The sequence below is a fragment of the Epinephelus lanceolatus genome, chromosome 17 (assembly GCF_041903045.1).
Source record: "Epinephelus lanceolatus isolate andai-2023 chromosome 17, ASM4190304v1, whole genome shotgun sequence".
In the NCBI taxonomy this organism is placed as follows: domain Eukaryota; kingdom Metazoa; phylum Chordata; class Actinopteri; order Perciformes; family Serranidae; genus Epinephelus; species Epinephelus lanceolatus.
Genome location: NC_135750.1, coordinates 42,478,111 through 42,500,062, shown reverse-complemented (window position 1 = coordinate 42,500,062; position 21,952 = coordinate 42,478,111). Strand labels below are relative to the sequence as shown.

The following is a 21,952-nucleotide window of genomic DNA, read 5'->3' as shown; positions in this document are numbered from 1 at the left end:
GTTTGACCTTTTTCAGTTTCTGTAGTCCTCTGCAGTTCCAAGAAGACATTTTAATTCTTAATCCACCAGACATAACGTATAACATTGCATGGGCTTCTCAGTACATTCAAATAATTTAAAGACAGAGAAACACAAAACAAAAAACAGCTGGACGTTAAAAACTACATCAATAATAATGAACACTGAACAATATACCCCCTTTAACTTAAAACTTTGAACTTTGTTACCCACCTCCCTCCCCCTATATATATTGGTACCTATCTAACAGCTAAAGGCTGTTCCACACAAAGGTGAGGATCAACCGACTGTGCCTGAACACGTTTCCTCTTACCCCACCCCGCTATAAAAAACAGAAAACTCGTTATTATATACGTTCAGAAAATTAGGCTACAGTATTAATATTGGCTGTGAGCCTCTGTGGCAACATATGTCAAATCTAATAAGCAAATTATTTACCCTCTTTTTTTTTTAGTTACTTAACTTAAGGCTCAGTGATTATCCACCCATATCAATACACTACAATGTGAGGGTGACTACATTATCTTACCCAGGTCTACTTTCTGCTCTCAGAGTCCTTACAAAGTTCTCTGCTTCAGCTGGCTGGTTAAAAAGAGACTGTCTGTTGTGTGTCACCAGCAGCTGTGCGGGAGGAATCATGCCGTATCGGATCCCCATGGCTCGAAGCTGCTGTCTCACGGCATCAAACTCTTTTTGTTTTTTGTGTACGCCGGTTGCGAGGTCCTCGTACAATCTCACCTGGTGGTTCTTGAATAGTATCTGTCTCTTTGCCCTGGCAGCTCTTAGCACGGTCGCTTTATCCTTGTAATTTAAGAACTGCATGATAAGAGTCCTTGGTGCAGCGGTGTTTGATGTACTCTTCTGGCCGACCCGCTGCGCTCTCTCCAGTATCAGAGCGGTGCGTAACGGTGCCAAGTTCAGAGCCTCCTGCAGCCAGTTTTCCAAGAAGGCGCACGCGTCCTCTCCCTCCGCGCCTTCGGGTAGATTAACCAGTCTCTAGTTAGATCGTTGCGATCTGGCCTCCAAATCCAGCACTTTTTCCTCGAGATCCTTTTTTTTATTTTCAAGGGCCTGAACGCTCGCCTGCAGACTGGTGATGCTGTCCTCTGCTGCAGATACCCGGACCTCCGCCTCACCGACCCGTTTGGCACACTCATTAACATCTTTCTTCACATTCTCTATTGCTGACAAAATACCATCAAGTTTGGAGGAAAAATCAGATTTCAAATTTGCAATTGCAGCCAGTATTGCGTCTGAGCCCGCTTCGGCCGTCATCGTCTTCTCAGTCGGCTCACCATTTGCCTCCTCCATTGCCTCGCATGTGCTTGTATTAGCCTCGCTAACGTCATGGTTAGCTTCAGGGCTCAGCTTAGAAGTGAAGTTGGATAACTTCAACTGAGTCGGCTTGCTGTCGTTTTTCCTTTGCGAGAGAGGCATCACAGCTGTCCTAAGATGTCGTTCAATGTCTCATATAACGAGTATTGTCCAGAATTTTACAGAAAGATAGCAGAGCCTAAGCGTGCACGTCCTCTCAGCAAGCCGCCATTACCGGAACTGCCAAAAAACCCTTTAATGGGGAAAAAAACGGTAGAAACCTCAGGAAGAGCAACTGAGGAGGGATCCCTCTTCCAGGACGGACAGACGTGCAATAGATGTTGTACAGAACAGATCAACATGATAAATTAACAGTAATCCGTATGACACAATGAGACAGAAAGAGAGACAGAGAGAGAGAGAGAGAGAGAGAGAGAGAGAGATGCAGGACAGACGGTAATGACAGTAGCTTACAACAACATTAATGAAAATAATGATATTATAATAATAAGTTTCTTAGAGAGCTGCTTGGTAAACATTGTAGTTTCTAAAAGAGTTGAGAGTAGACACATAGTATCATATAGCTCCGGGCAGCCACTGACGACCATGACTGAGATAACCACCATCGCTGCTTTATACCTGCTCTGGAAGTCCCAGATGCGTCGGAGGGCCAAACGCCGTCGTTTCTGGGTTTACCCTATCCTGAAGCGCATCCAGCTCGGCGAGTTTCACCACCTCCTCCAGGAACTCTGTCTGGATGATAGCCGCTTTCAGCGGTACTTCAGACTGACTGGGGCCCAGTTTGAGGACCTGTGGGCGAGGGTTGGCGCCAGGATCTCCCGGCAGGACACCAACTACAGGCGCTCCATTTCAGCTGCGGAGCATCTGTCCATCTGTCTCTGGTGAGTAGCAGTTTATTGCTGTGTCAACAACTGGACGTTGTTGACACACACCAGTGACGTCGGGAGAATCTCAATGCTGATTGGCTTTCGCGGCACAGCGTCACGCGAATTCGCCTCAAAAGTTCAATATTTTCAACTCGAGCGATGAGGCGTTGGACACGATTTTCGCGTCTATCGCGCCGCACTAGACGCCTCTATCGCGTCCATCGCGTCGCGTTAGACGCGTCTAATCACGTCTTTGCATTGACTTTGTATGTAATCTTGACGCGCGAATTTGCGTTTGGTGGGAACACAGCATTACAAGTTCCTACAGGGTAGGTCAACTTGAAAAGCAAGCAGCAAACAAACTCTATGTAACACTATGAGGGTTTAAGATAGCGGTGATCAGTTACACAATGTCTCTCAAATTGCTTTATCTTTATGAATAAAATAATTCTCACCACAATGTGCTTGTTTGTAAGTACAGCCGAATGTCTGCTGCTGTAGCAGACTAGTGGTGAACGTAAAGACTTTTGGGTAGTTTAAGAATGGAATCAAAGATTTTTGGTGTGAACCAAAAATGTCACTGATATTAATATTGCACAATATGAATGAATGTCAACAGTACTATGCCTCGCTACAGGGCTCCAATTATGTTGGGGTCAACATTTTTAGGGTGTCACATGGCGGCACCAATTATGTTGGGAACAACAATATTAGGCCTCACTGAGGGGACACCATTAATGTTGTAAATTGGCTAGCGGAAATAATGAATAATTATTAATAACAATTAATAATTATGTTGAATAATGTGACATAATTAACATTAAACCACCTCGTGGGGCACCATTCCCGTAAAGGGAAAATGATAACCAGTTAAAGATATCAGTCTCATAAAATATGCTAAACTATTAATTTGTAGTTTTGATTAATAATTAAATTAATGACAATAACCAAAATTAAAAGTAAAGCCTGAAGGATTTCGGAGTTCTTGACGCAGCAGAGGTTGACTATTAATTCACTCTTGTGCAACATCAAACAGCAGGTATGATTCCAAAGAATCATATTTATTAACAAAGTAAGCAAAGCAAAACCAAACACAGAAATTCTAACTAACTATATACAAGCTTGGTGTGTATGTGTGTGTGTGTGTGCGTGTGTGCAGAGACAGAGACAGAGAGAGAGAGAGAGAGAGAGAGAGAGAGAGAGACAAAGGCGGGTGTGGTGATCAAAGAGCTGTTTGGCCTACAAAACAAAATGGCTGACAACAGAGAACTACAAGATGGCTGAATCAAAGCTGGCTTCAGATCGGGGGAGGTGTTTGTTTGACCATGTGGTCAGGACAAAGACAAAGGAAAAGAAGCGGGAACTGAGATGCCTGTTTGGGTGAAGCTCTGTTGAAAGCCTATTTGTTAATGAGTCTATGTCAATGTGATTTGTGTTGCAAACAGTCTGGATTAGTGCAGAGATTGTTTTGTTGTGTGCAAGAATCTGTCTGTGAACAGTATTAGCAAACCAAACAATTAGCTTTGGCGAAGCCAACTAACCAATGACCTGACTGCAAACAATCTCAACAATAACTCAATGACAGCATTAAATCACATACAACAAGTTAAAACAGTCTTGCTTAGCCTGTAAAGCTGTGATAAAGCTATGCCCAGTTGTTACGTCACTTGGTGGTGTGCTGCTTTGTTAGCCAGCGGAAGAAGGCTGGAAAGAGCTGTGGTTCCACATGCAGTCTTTGGTGTGTCCTTTGTTCCAAAGGTGCTGAGGAAGCTGGTCGCTTGAGGTCTTTACAGAGTTAGACGCTGGGTGCTAATTCACTTGGTTCTCCTTGTTGCTAGAACGCTAGTTGCAGACCTTGTGCTTCCACCTCTAACTTTCTGGTTCAGGTTAGAGAGTCTGTGATCAATTGCCCTTCCTTTAGTGGTTTGGGGCAATGGAGCAAGGGTCTGGGCATCTGGGCTGGTCCAGGCCCAGCCGGGAAGAGGTGTGGGTGGCTTGGCAGCTCCCCAGTAAGAGAAAGATTGTCTGAGGGGAGCAGACCTTCTACAGATGCCTGTGACATCACAGAGTCACATGTCACTATAAAAGTGCTGTCCAATCAAGTTTTGAGACCTGTCTCTCAATGAGGTGTGAGGTGGGACATCCTGGAGATGGGTGTCAAATAGTTCTCTTTGTTTGAAGAACAAAGAGCATGCAAAGAGGAAAAGCCTTCACATGTCCAGTTTAGATTTTAACAAATAACAAATCATCTGTGGTCCTGTGAATCCCAACAAGGTAAAAAAAAAAAAAAGAAAGTTGTGACTATGTGGAATGTTTTCACCATCCTGGCATCGAGCGTAGCCAGTGAAAGAGACTTCTCCTCTGCTGGATTTGTAATTCAAGAACAGAGAACCCAGCTTAATGTGAGTGACTGTAGCCTGTGTGTGTTTAATCACTGGTGTGGGCCGGGTCGCAGGACTTTCACCGGGTACGGCTTTGACTTAGATGTAACAGGTACTGGGTCAGGTCTGGCACTGAGCTTTATGGGCGGGTGCAGGTTTTTAAAAATGAATCCATGCAGACCTCTACATCAGTGCACAGAAAGGCTTCTAGCATGTAGGACAGCCTACATGGCAGTGCACTGAGTATTCTCCATTTTAAGGGCACCCATTAGTGCCCTGCATCACATCTCCGCTAGAGGGATGGAGTTGTTTTCAAAGAAACTAAGGCAGTCAGATGAGGATGAGCAGGCCTGTGAGAGACAGGATCTCACTCAGTGTAACAAGAGGACGCACCTAACCTAACCTAGCTGGTGCTTTAGCATCTTTTTAGGATGAACAGAATTATGGAAAAATCAAAGATGCAACCTAAATGGTCTATGCTGCTGGGAAAAACCATTTAGGACCTGACTGACTAATGATCTGTTAAATTATCCCACTAATCTCTCTGGTGGACACTGCTGAGGGTGTGCAGGCAGCCTCAGGACCAGAGCGCGGTTCCACCTGTTGACCCATACAGGTAAAATGAGCAAAAGTTCTCACTGAATCCCACACGAGTCACACAAACTTAGTTTTTTGAATTATCTTTATTAAGTAAACTCTACACTTTTAGTATTGCTTTTACCTTTTTTCACTCTAAATTAGAACCTTTTGCAATCAGCACATAGATATTTTCAATCAAGCTACACTTTTTGAGGAATACAAAAATATCACAGTACATTTTCTGCCAAGTCACCTTCACCTGTGAGGTCCAAAGCCAATCAGAGAGGCAGGTTCAGAACCACAGCAGCTGCCTGGACAGAGATGGTGCATATAACAGCACTATGTCTGTGAGCTAGCCACGCTGAACAGTGGGACCACTCAAACATACTCATGTCCAATTTCTGACAGGTCTTGGTGAGTGTTTGGACTCCTGCATTACCCAGATAAGCCAAGCAGAGAGAGCCACACCACAGCTGTGTCTCATTTCAGGGGCCACTGTTTTAAAGTTATGGTTTCTAAAGAGGTGACCTTTGGAGGTCAGCTAGTAACTGCACTATCCCCATGCAGAACAGTCTGTGGAGGAGTCACTGGAGTGACATCACAAAATCACAGCTGAAGCTTCACAGAGACTAGTGAGCTGCACACAGTGCATTTTGGGATACTAAAGACCTCAAAGAGCCTCCAAATCTAAGCAGATGCAGTTCTCAGCTGCACTGAATACACCAGCATATATTCAGTTTGGAAGATTGAGGTTTGAAAAAGACGGCCAAAAATGAGACACAGCTCCTGTCTCATCCACTGTGTGCATCTGGGACAGCCCAGATGCTTCCCATTCAAAATTTATATTTTGTAAACCAACTGCTCAGATCTCAACTACAGTCTTTGAAAACACTTACCAATTATATATTTGCCCTATGGACAAATCATAATATAAGAGTGATCCACATGTTGGACACTTAGTAAGCCCTTGCTGGCCCTGCTTGGCCCAGCAGTAGTTTGTTGGCCTCTGGCTTGGTCTGGAGCTGTTTTCATGTCACTCCTCAGGCAGGCTGAAATGTAAATATGGATCCCATACAACAACAACAGCACTTTTCACATTCTCTCATTTTCTTCCCATTCCTCTCTGCATACATGTAATATTCTATACAAAGTATCAAAAAAGATTAAACAAAATACTGAAAAATCCTCACCCGTACTCACAATATAATTTCTCATATTAAACCCCTTTTCCTTGCAAATCTTCCTTTTCATCCACACTGCAAAGATTCAGATCCATAGTGACAAGCTTTTGGTGAAAGAGGCCTCACAGCACATACCACTCTGGACAGGAATGTTGCAGCATGAAAATGAGTCATACTCAGTGGTTTCAATCAAAAGAAAGCTTAACAAAACTAAAAAATACTAGAAATGAAGTGAGGATGGAGGGTGAGAGATACCAGTCAATATCTTCAGTTTAAGGGAAATGGAAGAGGCCAGTTAGATGAAGATAGAAGGAGTACACATTAATTCCACATTTACACAAACATGAACCATGATAAAACACAAGTGAGGAGTCAGTCAACAACAGAGGAAAGCAGGAAGATGACCTGGCTCCTCCTCTGAGCTCTGGGTGGACAAACACACATAAAAAACAAAGTCTCTGTGGGTCAGGGGTACGGGAGCTGATTGTACTGCCTGTGTGCTGTATTTGTTTGAGTCCACGTAGCAGAGAGCAGGATCCCTGACAGCACAAACGTTGCCCACTCAGTGCAGTGGCAGTGACAATGTCGGAAGCTGAGTGGGCGCTGGATGGGACACCTCAAGCCCAGGCCCAGCACACTCTCCCCATGAGCATGCTGCTCAGGGGGAGAAGGTTGCCATCTCCAGGGAGATGCGCTGCCACAGCTCCTTGGTCTGCTTGCCTCTCTTCAGGTTCTGAAGCACATCGTTAAACTGCATCATACCCACGGGCGTCAAGCAGAAAGCACCTCGAGCGCTGCGAATGATGTTGACAAAGTCATCGTAGTCGGCAGGCGTCAGGTGGATGAGCCGGTGGTGGATATACTGCAGAGAGAGAGAGAGAGGGGGAGGTATGATTCTTTGGGCAGCCTGGATGGAGATGGATAACTCCGAGATCACATAGCATTGAGATAGAGCAGCATTGCATGAGTCAAAAAAAGGATGTATTATATGATGGAGAATAAATTCAAACAAGGCAGCCCATGATTCTAACAAGAGCTGGTCGCTCAATTCATAACCTGCAAAGGTTACTCCTACATCCTCTTGCACTTCCTATAGTGCATGCCCAGAATTTATTTGTTTTTATTATTATACCACCTGTGGGATGTTCTAAACAGGTGTTTTTTGAGCATTCCACAACTTCCACAGTCTTTTGTTGCTGCTGTCCCAACTTTATTGAAACGCGTTGCAGTCATCAAATTCAGAATAAGTATATAATTGTAAAAAAACAAAACAAAAAAAAAAACAATAAAGTTGCATTGAGTAACATTATGATGTGTTCAAGCTCTCTTCAGTAAAAATGACTATGTTATGTTGTGTTCAAATGTAATCTTGTAGTAGTAAAACGAAGTTTTTGGTTAGAAACTTGAATAAATCCAGCTGTCTAAAGGAAAAATTTCTTTAAGTTTTCATGGCAATATAAAATAGATATTGGAGTTGTTGAATTATTATGTATTATATAGAGTAAAAAGGCTTTTATGGTAGTTTTTTTTTTTAAAAATGTTATTCATGTGAAAGGTTATTTAAAGGTTGTTTCATAAATGTGTATGATTGAATTTGTGATTTGTGATACATTTAGAGGTAGTGTAATGAAGGGATTCATTACTTTAAAACACATCAGCTATTTTTTTAGAATGAAGATTTCTTTGTTTCCCTGGTACAAAAGGGAGAATAAATAACAACAAAACCAAAATAAACAACAACAAAAAAACATCAGTATCAGCTATTGGCCAAATTGTTATTTTAAACATCGGTATCTGTACCTGTCCAGAATTTCACAATCGGTGCATCCCTAATAGACACATAAGACATTAAAACAGTATTGTTGTGGAACTCATTGTGACAAAAGTACCCAGACATACCGGTTCTATTTCATCCCTGCTGACCACCAGAGGTGGTGCTTGAAGCACTGAATATTCCCCTTTGCGCATGCGCAGTTCGAGTATGTATGCCAACAATGTCACCTGTGACCCCTGGATGATCCGAAAGAGACTATATCTTCCGGTAACATCAGAGGATCATTTCCTTTTCATATTCTCGCACACAGGTTGCTTTTGGAAGCATTGCAACTGCATTTCAAACTTATATCCCGTTGCTAGCAGTTCCGTGGCCATTTGACGTCGGAGCAGTGGACATTCGCCCTCCAGGAACTGCGACGGCATTCTTTCCCTCTTGAGACATGTTTAACTACGTCTGTTTCAGTGTGGACGCAGTGCGTCCCTTTTTTCCGGTAAGGCAGTGTTTCACTTCCCTCTCCAGAGAAGGTATGTAACTCCTAAGCTGTTTGCAAACTAATGTTATATTACCTGCTCTGTTAAACTTGTTGGTGAAAGTTGCGTTCGCGCAACATCTTCCTGGCACTTGAGTTACTCTGACTGAGTTAATGTTCTCTGTTTCTGGGTTTTTTCTGCTGGAGGGTTGTGTTAGCGCTCCCCAGCTGCCAGTGTGTATAGCCCGTTGTTTATTTAGCGGTAACATCCGTACTAAAGTTTATTTTGAGTTTGTTATAATCAACCTCTGTTGGTGAAGGCTACGTGTGCACTGCCTTCCTCCAGCATATGGTCTCATTTTGTTACCTACAGCGTTGGGGCTCTGATTAGTTATCTGTTTTTTTGGTTAACACTAGTGTCTGTGCTCCAGTTAACTGTATGTTTTTTTTTGTTTTTTTTTCCCTTTTTTTGGCAAGATGATGCCTCTAGTGCGGACGCCTGTTACAGCAGCTCCTGCTCACGCCGAGCTTTTCTCTATCTTTTCTTTTTAACTTTCTCACTTTGAGTTTTTTTTAAGTTTGGCTAGCTAGCAGTTATGTTTTGCTTTGTTATGGAGACGAAGACCGCTCTCTTTATAGTGGTTTTTCTCCCTTTTTGCTATGGATACGATCATGTGCGGGGGTCCGGCGCCCAGCCGTGCCTCCATTGTTTACACCCGGGACCAGCTGTTAGCACTACAACACACCGCGGTGCAGCCCGAGGAGAGGCACGACATTCCCGACGAGCTACGGAGAAGGAGACGGGGATGTCGCGCCGGAGTGCAGCGCCGACACTGGAGGAGATGGTACAAACCCCTCCGTCGTCACGGGGAACATAAGATCGCTCCCCAACAAGGTGGACGAGCTGTCGGCGCTGACTCGCCATCAGAGGGAGTACCGGCAGAGCAGCATGCTGGTGTTTACCGAGACATGGCTGAACGCGGAAGTACCGGACATGATCGCCACGCTGGACGGATTCCAGCTCATCAGATACAACAGGACAGCGGTAAGAGGAAAGGAGGAGGGCTGGCTGTGTTTGTGAATGATAGATAGTGTAAATCTGGGCACATCACTATCAAGGAACAGCATTGCTGCAGGGGCCACTGTGTGGGAGGTACTCAGTGATTCCCATGGGGAGGACATTGACAGTATGACATCATGCATTACGGATTATATTAACTTCTGTGTGGAAAGCACCATACCCACCAGGACTGTACGCTGCTTCTCCAACACCAAACCCTGGATTACTCCAGATATAAAAGCTCTCCTGAAGGAGAAAGCAGAGAGCTTCTAACTCTGGAAATAAGGAGGAGCTGAAGGCCGTGCAGAAGGAGCTATGGAGAAACATCAGGCGGGGAAAGGAAGGATATAAAAAGAAGATGGAAGAACAGCTGCAGCAGAACGACGTCAGCGGAGTCTGGAGAGGTCTGAAAACCATCTCAGGACACAAACAGCCAGACTCCCAGGCCAGAGGCAACCAGAAGTGGGTGGATGATCTGAATCTGTTCTTCAATAAATTTGATCAGTCTGCCCCTCCCCTGGCCCAGACATCACGGCTGCAACCACCCTCATCCTCACCTTCACCTTCCCCCAACCTACACTCCTGGCACACTGTTTCGACACCTCCCCCACCCCCGCTCTCCCGGACATCTCACCACCCCCCACCCCTCCCCCCACCTCATCACCTCCACCCCCCAGCACACAGCCCCCCTGCTCCAGCTTGTCCTTCACTACCTGTCAGGTGAGAGATCAGCTGAGGAGGATAAAGACGAGGAAGGCTGCGGGTCCAGACGGCATCAGCTCCAGGCTCCTGAAGTCCTGTGCAGACCAACTGTGCGGGATAGTTGAAAGCATCTTCAACCTGAGCCTGAGGCTGGGGAGAGTACCACAGCTGTGGAAGACATCCTGCGTGGTACCTGTGCCCAAGACTCCGCACCCCAAGGACTTCAGCAGCTTCAGACCGGTGGCATTAACATCACACCTCATGAAGACTCTGGAGCGCCTGGTCCTGTCTCGTCTCCGCCCCGCAGTAGGCCCTTCAATGGACCCGCTGCAGTTTGCCTACCAGCCTGGCATTGGGGTGGATGACGCTGTCATCTTCCTCCTGCAGAGAGCTCTTTCCCACCTGGAGAAGCCCAGAAGCTCTGTGAGAATCATGTTCTTTGATTTCTCCAGCGCTTTCAACACCATACAGCCTGCGCTTCTGAGGGACAAACTGGAGCACATAGGGGTGGCTAATCACCTCACATCCTGGATCCTGGACTACCTCACGGACCGGCCGCAATATGTCAGGACCCAGGATTGTGTATCGGACTTGGTTGTCTGCACTACGGGGGCCCCGCAGGGGAAGGTGCTGGCACCGTTCCTCTTCACCCTCTACACTGCAGACTTTTCACACGACACCCCCACCTGTCATCTGCAGAAGTTCTCTGATGACTCTGCCATCGTCTGCCTCATCACAGATGGGGACGACAGGGAGTACAGAGAACTGAACCAGGACTTTGTGGACTGGTGCCTGAGGAACCACCTTCAGATCAACGCGGGTAAAACGAAAGAGCTGGTGGTGGATTTCCGCAGGCGCAGACTCCTCCCCCCAACACCGGTGAACATCCAGGGAAAGGACATTGAGATGGTGACATCTTATAAGTATCTGGGTGTTCATCTTAACAATAAACTGGACTGGACTAACCACATAACAGCACTGTACAGGAAAGGCCAAAGCAGACTCTACCTGCTGAGGCAGCTCAGGTCTTTTGGAGTGCAGGGGGCGCTCCTGAAGACCTTCTTTGACACTGTGGTGGCACTAGCCATCTTTTACGGAGTAGTCTGCTGGGGCAGCAGCGTCTCGGTTGCAGATAGGAAGACACTGGACAAGCTGATCAAGAAGGCCAGCTCTGTCCTGGGATGCTCTCTGGACTCTGTGCAGGTGGTGGGAGAAAGGAGGATGACAGCCAAGCTGTCATCTCTGAGGACTAATGACTCCCATCCTCTGCAGGAGGAGATAAAAGCTCTGGAGAGCTCCTTCAGTGATAGACTGATTCACCCAAAATGTGTGAAGGAACGCTATCGCAGGTCCTTCCTGCCTGCTGCTGTCAGGCTTCATAACCAGCACTGCTCACAGTAAACTGCACCATGGACACTTTACTTTATGGACACCACTATAAGCATTGCTGTCTCCCATGTTGTTATTTGCACATTCAATATTTACTTAAACTAAATATGTTCACTTTAATCCATTGCTCACTTTTTTATCCACTGCTCATTATTATTATTGTTGTTATTTATTGCTGTTTCTTGTATCTTTTGTACTTTTTTCTGCATGCCTAGTTTTTTTTTTTTAACTTTTTAAATATTGAAATCTTTAATTTGACTCTTTACCGTTGACTGCTGTAACACTGGAATTTCTCAATTTTGGGATCAATAAAGGTGTATCTTATCTTATCTTATTGTTTTTTGCAAGTAGTGCTTTTGCCTTTTGACAAGCCTTTGCTGATGAAAGCTAGAGTTAGTGCTCCTTGTTCCCAGCATCCGGTGAATATATCTATATATATATATACAGTACAGGCCAAAAGTTTGGACACACCGTCTCATTCAATGCGTTTTCTTTATTTTCATGACTATTTACATTGTAGATTCTCACTGAAGGCATCAAAACTATGAATGAACACATGTGGAGTTATGTACTTAACAAAAAAAGGTGAAATAACTGAAAACATGTTTTATATTCTAGTTTCTTCAAAATAGCCACCCTTTGCTCTGATTACTGCTTTGCACACTCTTGGCATTCTCTCCATGAGCTTCAAGAGGTAGTCACCTGAAATGGTTTTCCAACAGTCTTGAAGGAGTTCCCAGAGGTGTTTAGCACTTGTTGGCTCCTTTGCCTTCACTCTGCGGTCCAGCTCACCCCAAACCATCTGGATTGGGTTCAGGTCCGGTGACTGTGGAGGCCAGGTCATCTGCCGCAGCACTCCATCACTCTCCTTCTTGGTCAAATAGCCCTTACACAGCCTGGAGGTGTGTTTGGGGTCATTGTCCTGTTGAAAAATAAATGATGGTCCAACTAAACGCAAACCGGATGGGATGGCATGTCGCTGCAGGATGCGGTGGTAGCCATGCTGGTTCAGTGTGCCTTCAATTTTGAATAAATCCCCAACAGTGTCACCAGCAAAACACCCCCACACCATCACACCTCCTCCTCCATGCTTCACAGTGGGGACCAGGCATGTGGAATCCATCCGTTCACCTTTTCTGCGTCTCACAAAGACACGGCGGTTGGAACCAAAGATCTCAAATTTGGACTCATCAGACCAAAGCACAGATTTCCACTGGTCTAATGTCCATTCCTTGTGTTGCTTGGCCCAAACAAATCTCTTCTGCTTGTTGCCTCTCCTTAGCAATGGTTTCCTAGCAGCTACTTGACCTTGAAGGCCTGATTCGCGCAGTCTCCTCTTAACAGTTGTTCTAGAGATGGGTCTGCTGCTAGAACTCTGTGTGGCATTCATCTGGTCTCTGATCTGAGCTGCTGTTAACTTGCGATTTCTGAGGCTGGTGACTCGGATGAACTTATCCTCAGAAGCAGAGGTGACTCTTGGTCTTCCTTTCCTGGGTCGGTCCTCATGTGTGCCAGTTTGGTTGTAGCGCTTGATGGTTTTTGCGACTCCACTTGGGGACACATTTAAAGTTTTTGCAATTTTCCGGACTGACTGACCTTCATTTCTTAAAGTAATGATGGCCACTCGTTTTTCTTTAGTTAGCTGATTGGTTCTTGCCATAATATGAATTTTAACAGTTGTCCAATAGGGCTGTCGGCTGTGTATTAACCTGACTTCTGCACAACACAACTGATGGTCCCAACCCCATTGATAAAGCAAGAAATTCCACTAATTAACCCTGATAAGGCACACCTGTGAAGTGGAAACCATTTCAGGTGACTACCTCTTGAAGCTCATCGAGAGAATTCCAAGAGTGCTATTTTTAGATCTGATGTTTTCAGTTATTTCACCTTTTTTTGTTAAGTACATAAGTCCACGTGTTCATTCATAGTTTTGATGCCTTCAGTGAGAATCTACAATGTAAATAGTCATGAAAATAAAGAAAACGCATTGAATGAGAAGGTGTGTCCAAACTTTTGGCCTGTACTGTATATACATATATACATATATATATACACACATATGTGTATATATACACACACACACACACATATATATATATATATATATATACACATACATATACATATACACATACATACATACATACATACATATACATATACATATATATATATATATATATATATATATATATATATATATATATATATATATATATATATCTTTATGCTGAGTTCTACTCAACATACTTCCTCTTGTCAAAAAAGACCGGCGGATTTCATCCAGTCTTAGATCTGAGGGGACTGAACAGGTTTATGAAGGTCATGCCATTCCACATGTTGACCACGGCAGATGTTCTGCGAAGTGTTGCCCAGGGAGAATGGTTTACGTCCATAGACCTGAAGGACGCTTATTTTCATGTTCCCATTGCTCGTCAACACCAGCAGTTTCTGCGTTTTGCCTATCGAGGCCGCCACTGGCAGTTCAGGGTGCTACCATTCGGGCTCTCCCTCTCCCCAAGGGTGTTTACAAGATGTGTGGCAGCGGCCCTTGCGCCTCTGCAGTCTCAGGCCATGAAGGTTCTTCCGTAACTCGACGATTGGCTGATCTGTGCCCCATCCTGGACTCAGGTGTCCCAAGATACAGAGCGTCTCTTGTCCCACATGGCCCACCTAGGCCTCAAGGTCAATATGGAGAAGAGTTGTCTGGAACCATCTCAGACCATAATTTTCATTGGTGTAGAATTGAACACTGTAACTATGGCAGCTTGTCCACCCCCCCACTGTGTGGCAGACATCCTGCACCTTCTTCCCCTATTCCAAAGGGGACGTCTGTTGCCCTTGGTCACGTTTCTTCGGCTTTTGGGCAAATTAACATCCGTTTCAGCTGTTGTTCCGCTGGGCTTGCTATCGCTGCGCCCCCTGCAGAGGTGGTTGAACAGCTTCCACTTGGAGGGACAGTGCCTACATGACAAGGGGTGTCCCTATGGGCTCCATTCCATCTTGCAGGGAGACTGTCACTACAGACGCCTGCCCCTTGGGATGGGCTGCAGTGTGACAGAGCAGGATGGCTCATGAACGGTGGTCTGTGGACGACCGCGCCAAACACATCAATGTGCTGGAGTTGCGAGCGGTGCACCTAGCTCCCAAGCACTTCCTGCCGTACCTGAGAGGCAAGCATGTCCTCATACGGTCAGACAACACCTCAACCGTGTATCATATCAACCATCAGGGTGAGGCCAAGTCTGCACGGCTGCTGCAGGTGTCACAGGATCTCCTGACCTGGGCAGCCCCCCGCCTGATCAGCCTATGGGCAATATATCTACCGGGAGAACAGAACCACCTTGCAAACTTCCTCTCCTGTCAAAAGCCTCCATCAGGGGAGTGGTGCCTCCATCCGGAGGTGGTGCACACCATCTGGACCACCAGCCTCTTTGGCAGAGCAGAGGTGGACCTCTTCACCTCAGAAGCGTCAACCCACTGTCCTCGGTGGTTCTCCTTGGCAGAGATGACCAGCCCTCTAGGCCAGGATGCTCTGGCTCACCCTTGGCCAGAAGGTCTTTTATATGCCTTCCCACCGCTTCCTCTGATTCGGCCAGTACTTCAGAGAGTTCTTCAGGAGGGTCAAAGGATTCTGCTGGTGGCCCCCTTCTGGCTGGGGAGGACATGGTTTCCTCTGCTGCACAGACTCTGTCGCGGCGCGCCGTGGCGCCTCCCCAATAGGAGAGATCTCCTGTCCCATCTAGGGGGTTGGACGAGGCTGGTTCTACGCAGGGGCAAGAGGGGGCAATGCCCCCTTAAACAAATATCTTGCCCCCTCAAATCAAATCCGCTGAAAAAGGCACAAAACAGAAAAGTTTTCTCATCTGTCTCCACTCCACTCCACGCTGTGTGCAGGGTGCATGTGATCTACTGTCTGCAGTCGGCAGAGACCCTCCCCACAGTAAACAAATGCGCAAATGAGCCAAGATGCATCGGCGTCAGGTTTCTCAGTCTCAGTGAGGCCAAATGCAGCAGTAACGTGAAGCTCTGTTAAACTCGTCGTAGTGTCTCGTGTCGTGAGATACTTAATATATAGTTAACAACAAAAAACAAAAGTAATTAAAGCTGCAAGCAGCGATGAACGGGCCCTCGCAGTCCACATGCGTCGGGGCATGCTGCCGTCGGGGGGCGTGCACCTAGAAGTCTTGTCAGCTGTAATAAATAAAAAAATAAATGTTATCTCTTACTTACATTTCCAGTATACAGGTAGGCACCCAACCCACGTGTGTATTTTTCCAAAAAGTAGAAGCTGAATACATGCCCAATAGTTCAAGGTCTTCCCTGGTGAAAGCGCACAGCTCTGCCCTCTGTCCTCTGATTACCACAGTTATAAACCAATCTCTTCAGACTGGCCATATACCATCTGCACTAAAAACAGCCATTATCAAACCACTTCTCAAGAAACCCACCCTTGATCCTCAGGTACTTGCAAACTACAGGCCCATATCCAATTTGCCATTTCTCTCCAAACTTCTAGAGAAAGTAGTTGCCGGCCACCTACAGGATCACCTCCAACACAACAACATCTTTGAAAAGTTTCAATCTGGCTTCCGCTCCGCCCACAGCACGGAAACAGCTTTACTGAGAGTTACAAATGATCTGCTGATGACTGCTGATTCTGGTTCACCATCCCTCCTCATCCTCCTCGACCTATCTGCAGCATTTGATACGGTCAACCATCACATACTGCTCCAGCATCTACATGACTCTGTTGGCCTCAGAGGCACAGCATTGAGCTGGTTTGAGTCCTACCTCACTGGCAGGTCAGAATACGTTGCCATGGGAGGATCAAGGTCTCGCTCACATGCTGTTGGCTGCGGGGTTCCACAAGGATCGGTGCTTGGACCCATCCTGTTTATTCTCTACATGCTCCCCCTCGGTAAAGTCATCAGACGCTTCGGGATATCTTTCCACTGTTACACAGATGACACGCAATTATACATCAAAACAGACACTCATCCACCACCATCAGCAGTATCACCTCTCTCCATGCTCACTGCATGTCTGGAGGAGATAAGGGCATGGATGAGACATAATTTTCTCCAGCTGAACAGCTCGAAAACTGAAGCCATCCTCATTGGTTCCCCTCATCAGATTCGAAACTCCTCCATAACCTGCATTACTTTCTCTGGCAAGGACATCCCTCTATCATCAACAGTCACTAACCTTGGTATCAGGTTCGACCCCCAGCTAACCTTTGAGGCCCACATAAATCACCTCTGCAAAATATCATTTCTCCACCTGAGGAATATAGCCAGACTTTGTTCCACACTCACCTTAAGAGATGCAGAGAAACTTGTCCACGCCTTTGTCTCCTCCAGACTCGACTACTGTAACGCACTTCTCAGCGGGATTCCCAGCAAGAGCATACAGAAATTACAACACATTCAAAACAGCGCCGCTAGAATCCTGCTGAGAGTACGTAAATATGAGCACATCACACCTATTCTTAACTCACTACACTGGCTACCCATCTCCGCTCGGATCGACTACAAAGTCTCCCTCCTCACATTCCAGTGCATCCATGGCAACGCCCCCCAGTACCTCAAAGAACTCCTCACCCCCCAGACCTCAGCACGCTCACTCCGCTCCACCAACAGCCACAGACTTCTCCCCCCAAGGACTAAGAGCCGCACACTGGGAGATCGAGCCTTCTGCTCCTCTGCTCCTCGACTGTGGAACACCCTCCCAGAACACCTGAGGGTTCCACAGTCAATTGATTGTTTTAAAAAGGGCCTTAAAATGCACCTTTTTAAGTAATTTTGTAATTTTTGCTCGTGTTATTTTGATAACTGCTTTTAACTCTTGTTTTAACTTATTTTTTCTTTTCTTGCTGTTGTAGCACTTTGAGATTTTTCGTTAAATATAAAGTGCGTTACAAATAAAATTTATTATTATTATTATTATTGTTATGACTCTTTAAAAGTTGACATGGTGTCTCTAGCTCAAAGTATGAGGGACAAGAAGAGGATGAAAGTCCATGAGTTTTGAAGAGGATTTGAAGATTTTCCAATTTACTTCCATTCACACTAATTAGACTGCCACCAGAGTGCCACCTATTGGCTGATTTGCACCGAATTTTGCACAAACCCTCATCGGGCCATGGAACACAATTAGCAAAAGTGTTGTGGTAATCGGACTGTATTTGGTCAAGATATGAAAGACTGTTTTGAAAACAATGTGCAGGAATTTGTTGTTTTATATTTTGGGCGTTTTTTGGACTATCAAAATTCTTTTGATAACTTTTTGTCAGAAGGGTCCACAGATGCCTCATGTAACGTTTGGTGCAAATCAGTCAAATCGCGTAGGAGGAGTTCGAAAAAGTACGTTTTTCATTTGTTGCGATTTAGCGAATGGAAAGTTACCGCAAAATTGGGCGTGGCTTACACCACACAATTCAGCTGAATTCAGAGAACACGTAAATAGAAGGTTTAACAATGTGCGACATATTATGTGGGAGTTATTAGCCAAAAACGCTTTTGCATTGAAAATAGTGCCATCTGCTGGTCATTTTTGGTGTGTGAGTTACAGGGGCCAGTCTTTACCACCCCTATCAATTTCATTTCCATAAGTGTTATGGTGTTGGCACAATGCCAAATATTAAATTAGACTGCCACCACAGCGCCACCTAGTGGCGGATTGGTAACTCCTTTGTCAGATATCCTCAGGAGGGCATTGACAATAATTGTTCTAAGTTTTCGTGTTAATCCGACCTCGCAGGTCTCCTGCTCGGGCCCTAATTAAAGCTGCAAGCAGCTGTGACCGGGACCTCGCTCTCCCGCGTCTACACAGGGGGTTAGCAGCGTGCATCATTGAATCGGTTATGTGAAAACTCAGACTAAGTTAACCCTGGCGTGGTGTGACGTTTCATCTTCCTACTCCAAAAAACCCCCTATGGGAAGGGTATGTTGAAAATTTCAGGGGGGCGCTATACAGGCATTTTGTACCCCCCATGGGCGACGCCCCTATCAGATGTATGAGCTCGCCATTTTTGACCTGTGTATCAATTTCATGTGAATATGATGTTGCTGAAACCATCAAAAAGCCAAACATATTTGGTGGCGAGGGCAACATCTTTAGTAGCCACACCCCTTGACATAGAGAAAAGCTTTTAATAACTTTTGATCAGCATGGTCTCAGGGGCTGAGGCTGCCGAGCAACCAGGGGCTGCGGGGAGACCCAGAGCAGGCATGGATTGGTGGTGTAAATGTGGGGCTTACTGGCTACTTTATTAGGTACACTTGTGCAATCTAATACAAGTCAATACAACAGCTCTGTCACACATTCTACGTTTACAAAGCTTTTACTTTTTCAGCTTTTGTCAGAAAGGTGATTATTCTACTTCATTATTGAGGTCGTAGTGGGTGGTGTTGGTGTACTGGAGTGTAATATATTTAAAAGTGTTCCTAATATTTTGTCCTCCTCAATTAGACAAAATTAGGAGGCCACCTTAGTACACCACCACCATTCACTATGACCTCAATAATAAACAAAGTTGAGTCATCACTTTCTAGACAATGTCAACAATAACCGAAAATTTATAAGATTCAGGGAAAAAATCATGGTATAGTCGTTCTACTGGATTGCATTAGATTACACAGGTGTACACAAAGTGGCCAGTGACTCTATGTTACATACAGTACAGGCCAAAAGTTTGGACACACCTTCTCATTCAATGCGTTTTCTTTATTTTCATGACTATTTACATTGTAGATTCTCACTGAAGGCATCAAAACTATGAATGAACACGTGGAGTTATATACTTAACAAAAAAAGGTGAAATAACTGAAAACATGTTTTATATTCTAGTTTCTTCAAAATAGCCACCCTTTGCTCTGATTACTGCTTTGCACACTCTTGGCATTCTCTCCATGAGCTTCAAGAGGTAGTCACCTGAAATGGTTTCCACTTCACAGGTGTGCCTTATCAGGGTTAATTAGTGGAATTTCTTGCTTTATCAATGGGGTTGGGACCATCAGTTGTGTTGTGCAGAAGTCAGGTTAATACACAGCCGACAGCCCTATTGGACAACTGTTAAAATTCATATTATGGCAAGAACCAATCAGCTAACTAAAGAAAAACGAGTGGCCATCATTACTTTAAGAAATGAAGGTCAGTCAGTCCGGAAAATTGCAAAAACTTTAAATGTGTCCCCAAGTGGAGTCGCAAAAACCATCAAGCGCTACAACCAAACTGGCACACATGAGGACCGACCCAGGAAAGGAAGACCAAGAGTCACCTCTGCTTCTGAGGATAAGTTCATCCGAGTCACCAGCCTCAGAAATCGCAAGTTAACAGCAGCTCAGATCAGAGACCAGATGAATGCCACACAGAGTTCTAGCAGCAGACCCATCTCTAGAACAACTGTTAAGAGGAGACTGCGCGAATCAGGCCTTCAAGGTCAAGTAGCTGCTAGGAAACCATTGCTAAGGAGAGGCAACAAGCAGAAGAGATTTGTTTGGGCCAAGCAACACAAGGAATGGACATTAGACCAGTGGAAATCTGTGCTTTGGTCTGATGAGTCCAAATTTGAGATCTTTGGTTCCAACCGCCGTGTCTTTGTGAGACGCAGAAAAGGTGAACGGATGAATTCCACATGCCTGGTCCCCACTGTGAAGCATGGAGGAGGAGGTGTGATGGTGCGGGGGTGTTTTGCTGGTGACACTGTTGGGGATTTATTCAAAATTGAAGGCACACTGAACCAGCATGGCTACCACAGCATCCTGCAGCGACATGCCATCCCATCCGGTTTGCGTTTAGTTGGACCATCATTTATTTTTCAACAGGACAATGACCCCAAACACACCTCCAGGCTGTGTAAGGGCTATTTGACCAAGAAGGAGAGTGATGGAGTGCTGCGGCAGTTGACCTGGCCTCCACAGTCACCGGACCTGAACCCAATCGAGATGGTTTGGGGTGAGCTGGACCGCAGAGTGAAGGCAAAGGAGCCAACAAGTGCTAAACACCTCTGGGAACTCCTTCAAGACTGTTGGAAAACCATTTCTGGTGACTACCTCTTGAAGCTCATGGAGAGAATGCCAAGAGTGTGCAAAGCAGTAATCAGAGCAAAGGGTGGCTATTTTGAAGAAACTAGAATATAAAACATGTTTTCAGTTATTTCACCTTTTTTTGTTAAGTACATAACTCCACGTGTTCATTCATAGTTTTGATGCCTTCAGTGAGAATCTACAATATAAATAGTCATGGAAATAAAGAAAATGCATTGAATGTGAAGGTGTGTCCAAACTTTTGGCCTGTACTGTACATACAGATTTCCTCAAATAGTAGCCGGGGCTACTATTAACAAAATAATAGTTTGGGACCAGGCTACAAATAGGGGCAGGCTACTATTTGAAGGAGGCTTTCAATTAAAAAAATGTAAAAAAAAAAAAAAAAATCACAGCCAAATTTGAAAATACAAATACTGTATTTTTTTAATTTAAACAGCAGAAATATTTATGTAAACCTGTCTTTACAGTAAAAATGAATATTTTCTATATAGTATTACAAAGAAAGTACTGTATTATTTATAGTAACAACGTTTACATTAACAGTAAAAATAGTTTTTGGTGTTTTTGTAAATTACCAATATTTACTACTGACTACACCACAGTGTAGTAGTTGTCCTGTCTTGAAACAGCAAATCATCTCATCCTCTGTCCCATCTGCAGCCACCATGATGCCACATACCTTACAAGACAACATGCCAAAAATTAATTTTAAAAGTAGGCTACATTCGTAATAATGACTTTTTATCTCACAATTTTGATTAGGAATAGCAATTTCGTTTTTTCCATTACTGGCGAAAATGGGCTTCCATAGATAAAGATGGTTACACACCCTAAGCAGGCATCATATGCCAGCTGTTTCCACTTGCCACACAATAAATAGAACATAAGTCTTTAAGCTGGTTAATATTTTCTCCATCAGCTATCATTCTAAACAAGACTGTTGCCATACATATAACATGAATCTACCTACACATTATTTACATATTTAACAATGTCAAACACAACACATAAGACCCAAAGCAACCACACTGACTACATCTCCCAGAAAGCCCAGCGCTCTGGGAGCATGCGCGAAGCAGTCTCGAGACAGCAGCGCGGACATGTGAAGACACGGCCTGTGTTTACATATTGCACTAGCC

At 44.9% G+C, this 21,952-nt stretch overlaps 2 protein-coding genes across 3 annotated transcripts in view; one reads left to right on the top strand and one right to left on the bottom strand.

The window, feature by feature from the left end:
* Positions 1 to 5,264: 5,264 nt before the first annotated feature.
* zswim8 (zinc finger, SWIM-type containing 8) overlaps positions 5,265 to 21,952 on the bottom strand; it is a 133,665-nt gene continuing 116,977 nt past the window's right edge. For both annotated transcript variants that reach the window (XM_078160824.1, XM_078160825.1), the window contains exon 26: positions 5,265 to 7,222. In XM_078160824.1, the coding sequence (XP_078016950.1) occupies positions 7,019 to 7,222 (204 nt within the window). In that variant the 3' untranslated portion in view covers positions 5,265 to 7,018. The remainder of the gene's footprint in view (positions 7,223 to 21,952) is intronic.
* Positions 9,279 to 14,352, top strand: LOC144458422 (uncharacterized). The gene is made up of 4 exons (XM_078160886.1): positions 9,279 to 9,679; positions 9,919 to 10,070; positions 10,172 to 11,247; positions 14,209 to 14,352. The coding sequence occupies exons 1-4, from the start codon at positions 9,279 to 9,281 to the stop codon at positions 14,350 to 14,352; spliced, it is 1,773 nt and encodes a 590-aa protein (XP_078017012.1).

Excerpts from the sequence above, each read along its gene's own strand:
- LOC144458422 (XM_078160886.1), top strand. The coding sequence starts at position 9,279 with ATGTGCGGGGGTCCGGCGCCCAGCCGTGCCTCCATTGTTTACACCCGG. Across the intron at positions 9,680-9,918 it reads AAAGGAGGAGGGCTGGCTGT|GAGAAAGCAGAGAGCTTCTA; the intron begins GTTTGTGAATGA and ends GCTCTCCTGAAG. Across the intron at positions 11,248-14,208 it reads GACTCCTCCCCCCAACACCG|TTTCTGCGTTTTGCCTATCG; the intron begins GTGAACATCCAG and ends CAACACCAGCAG.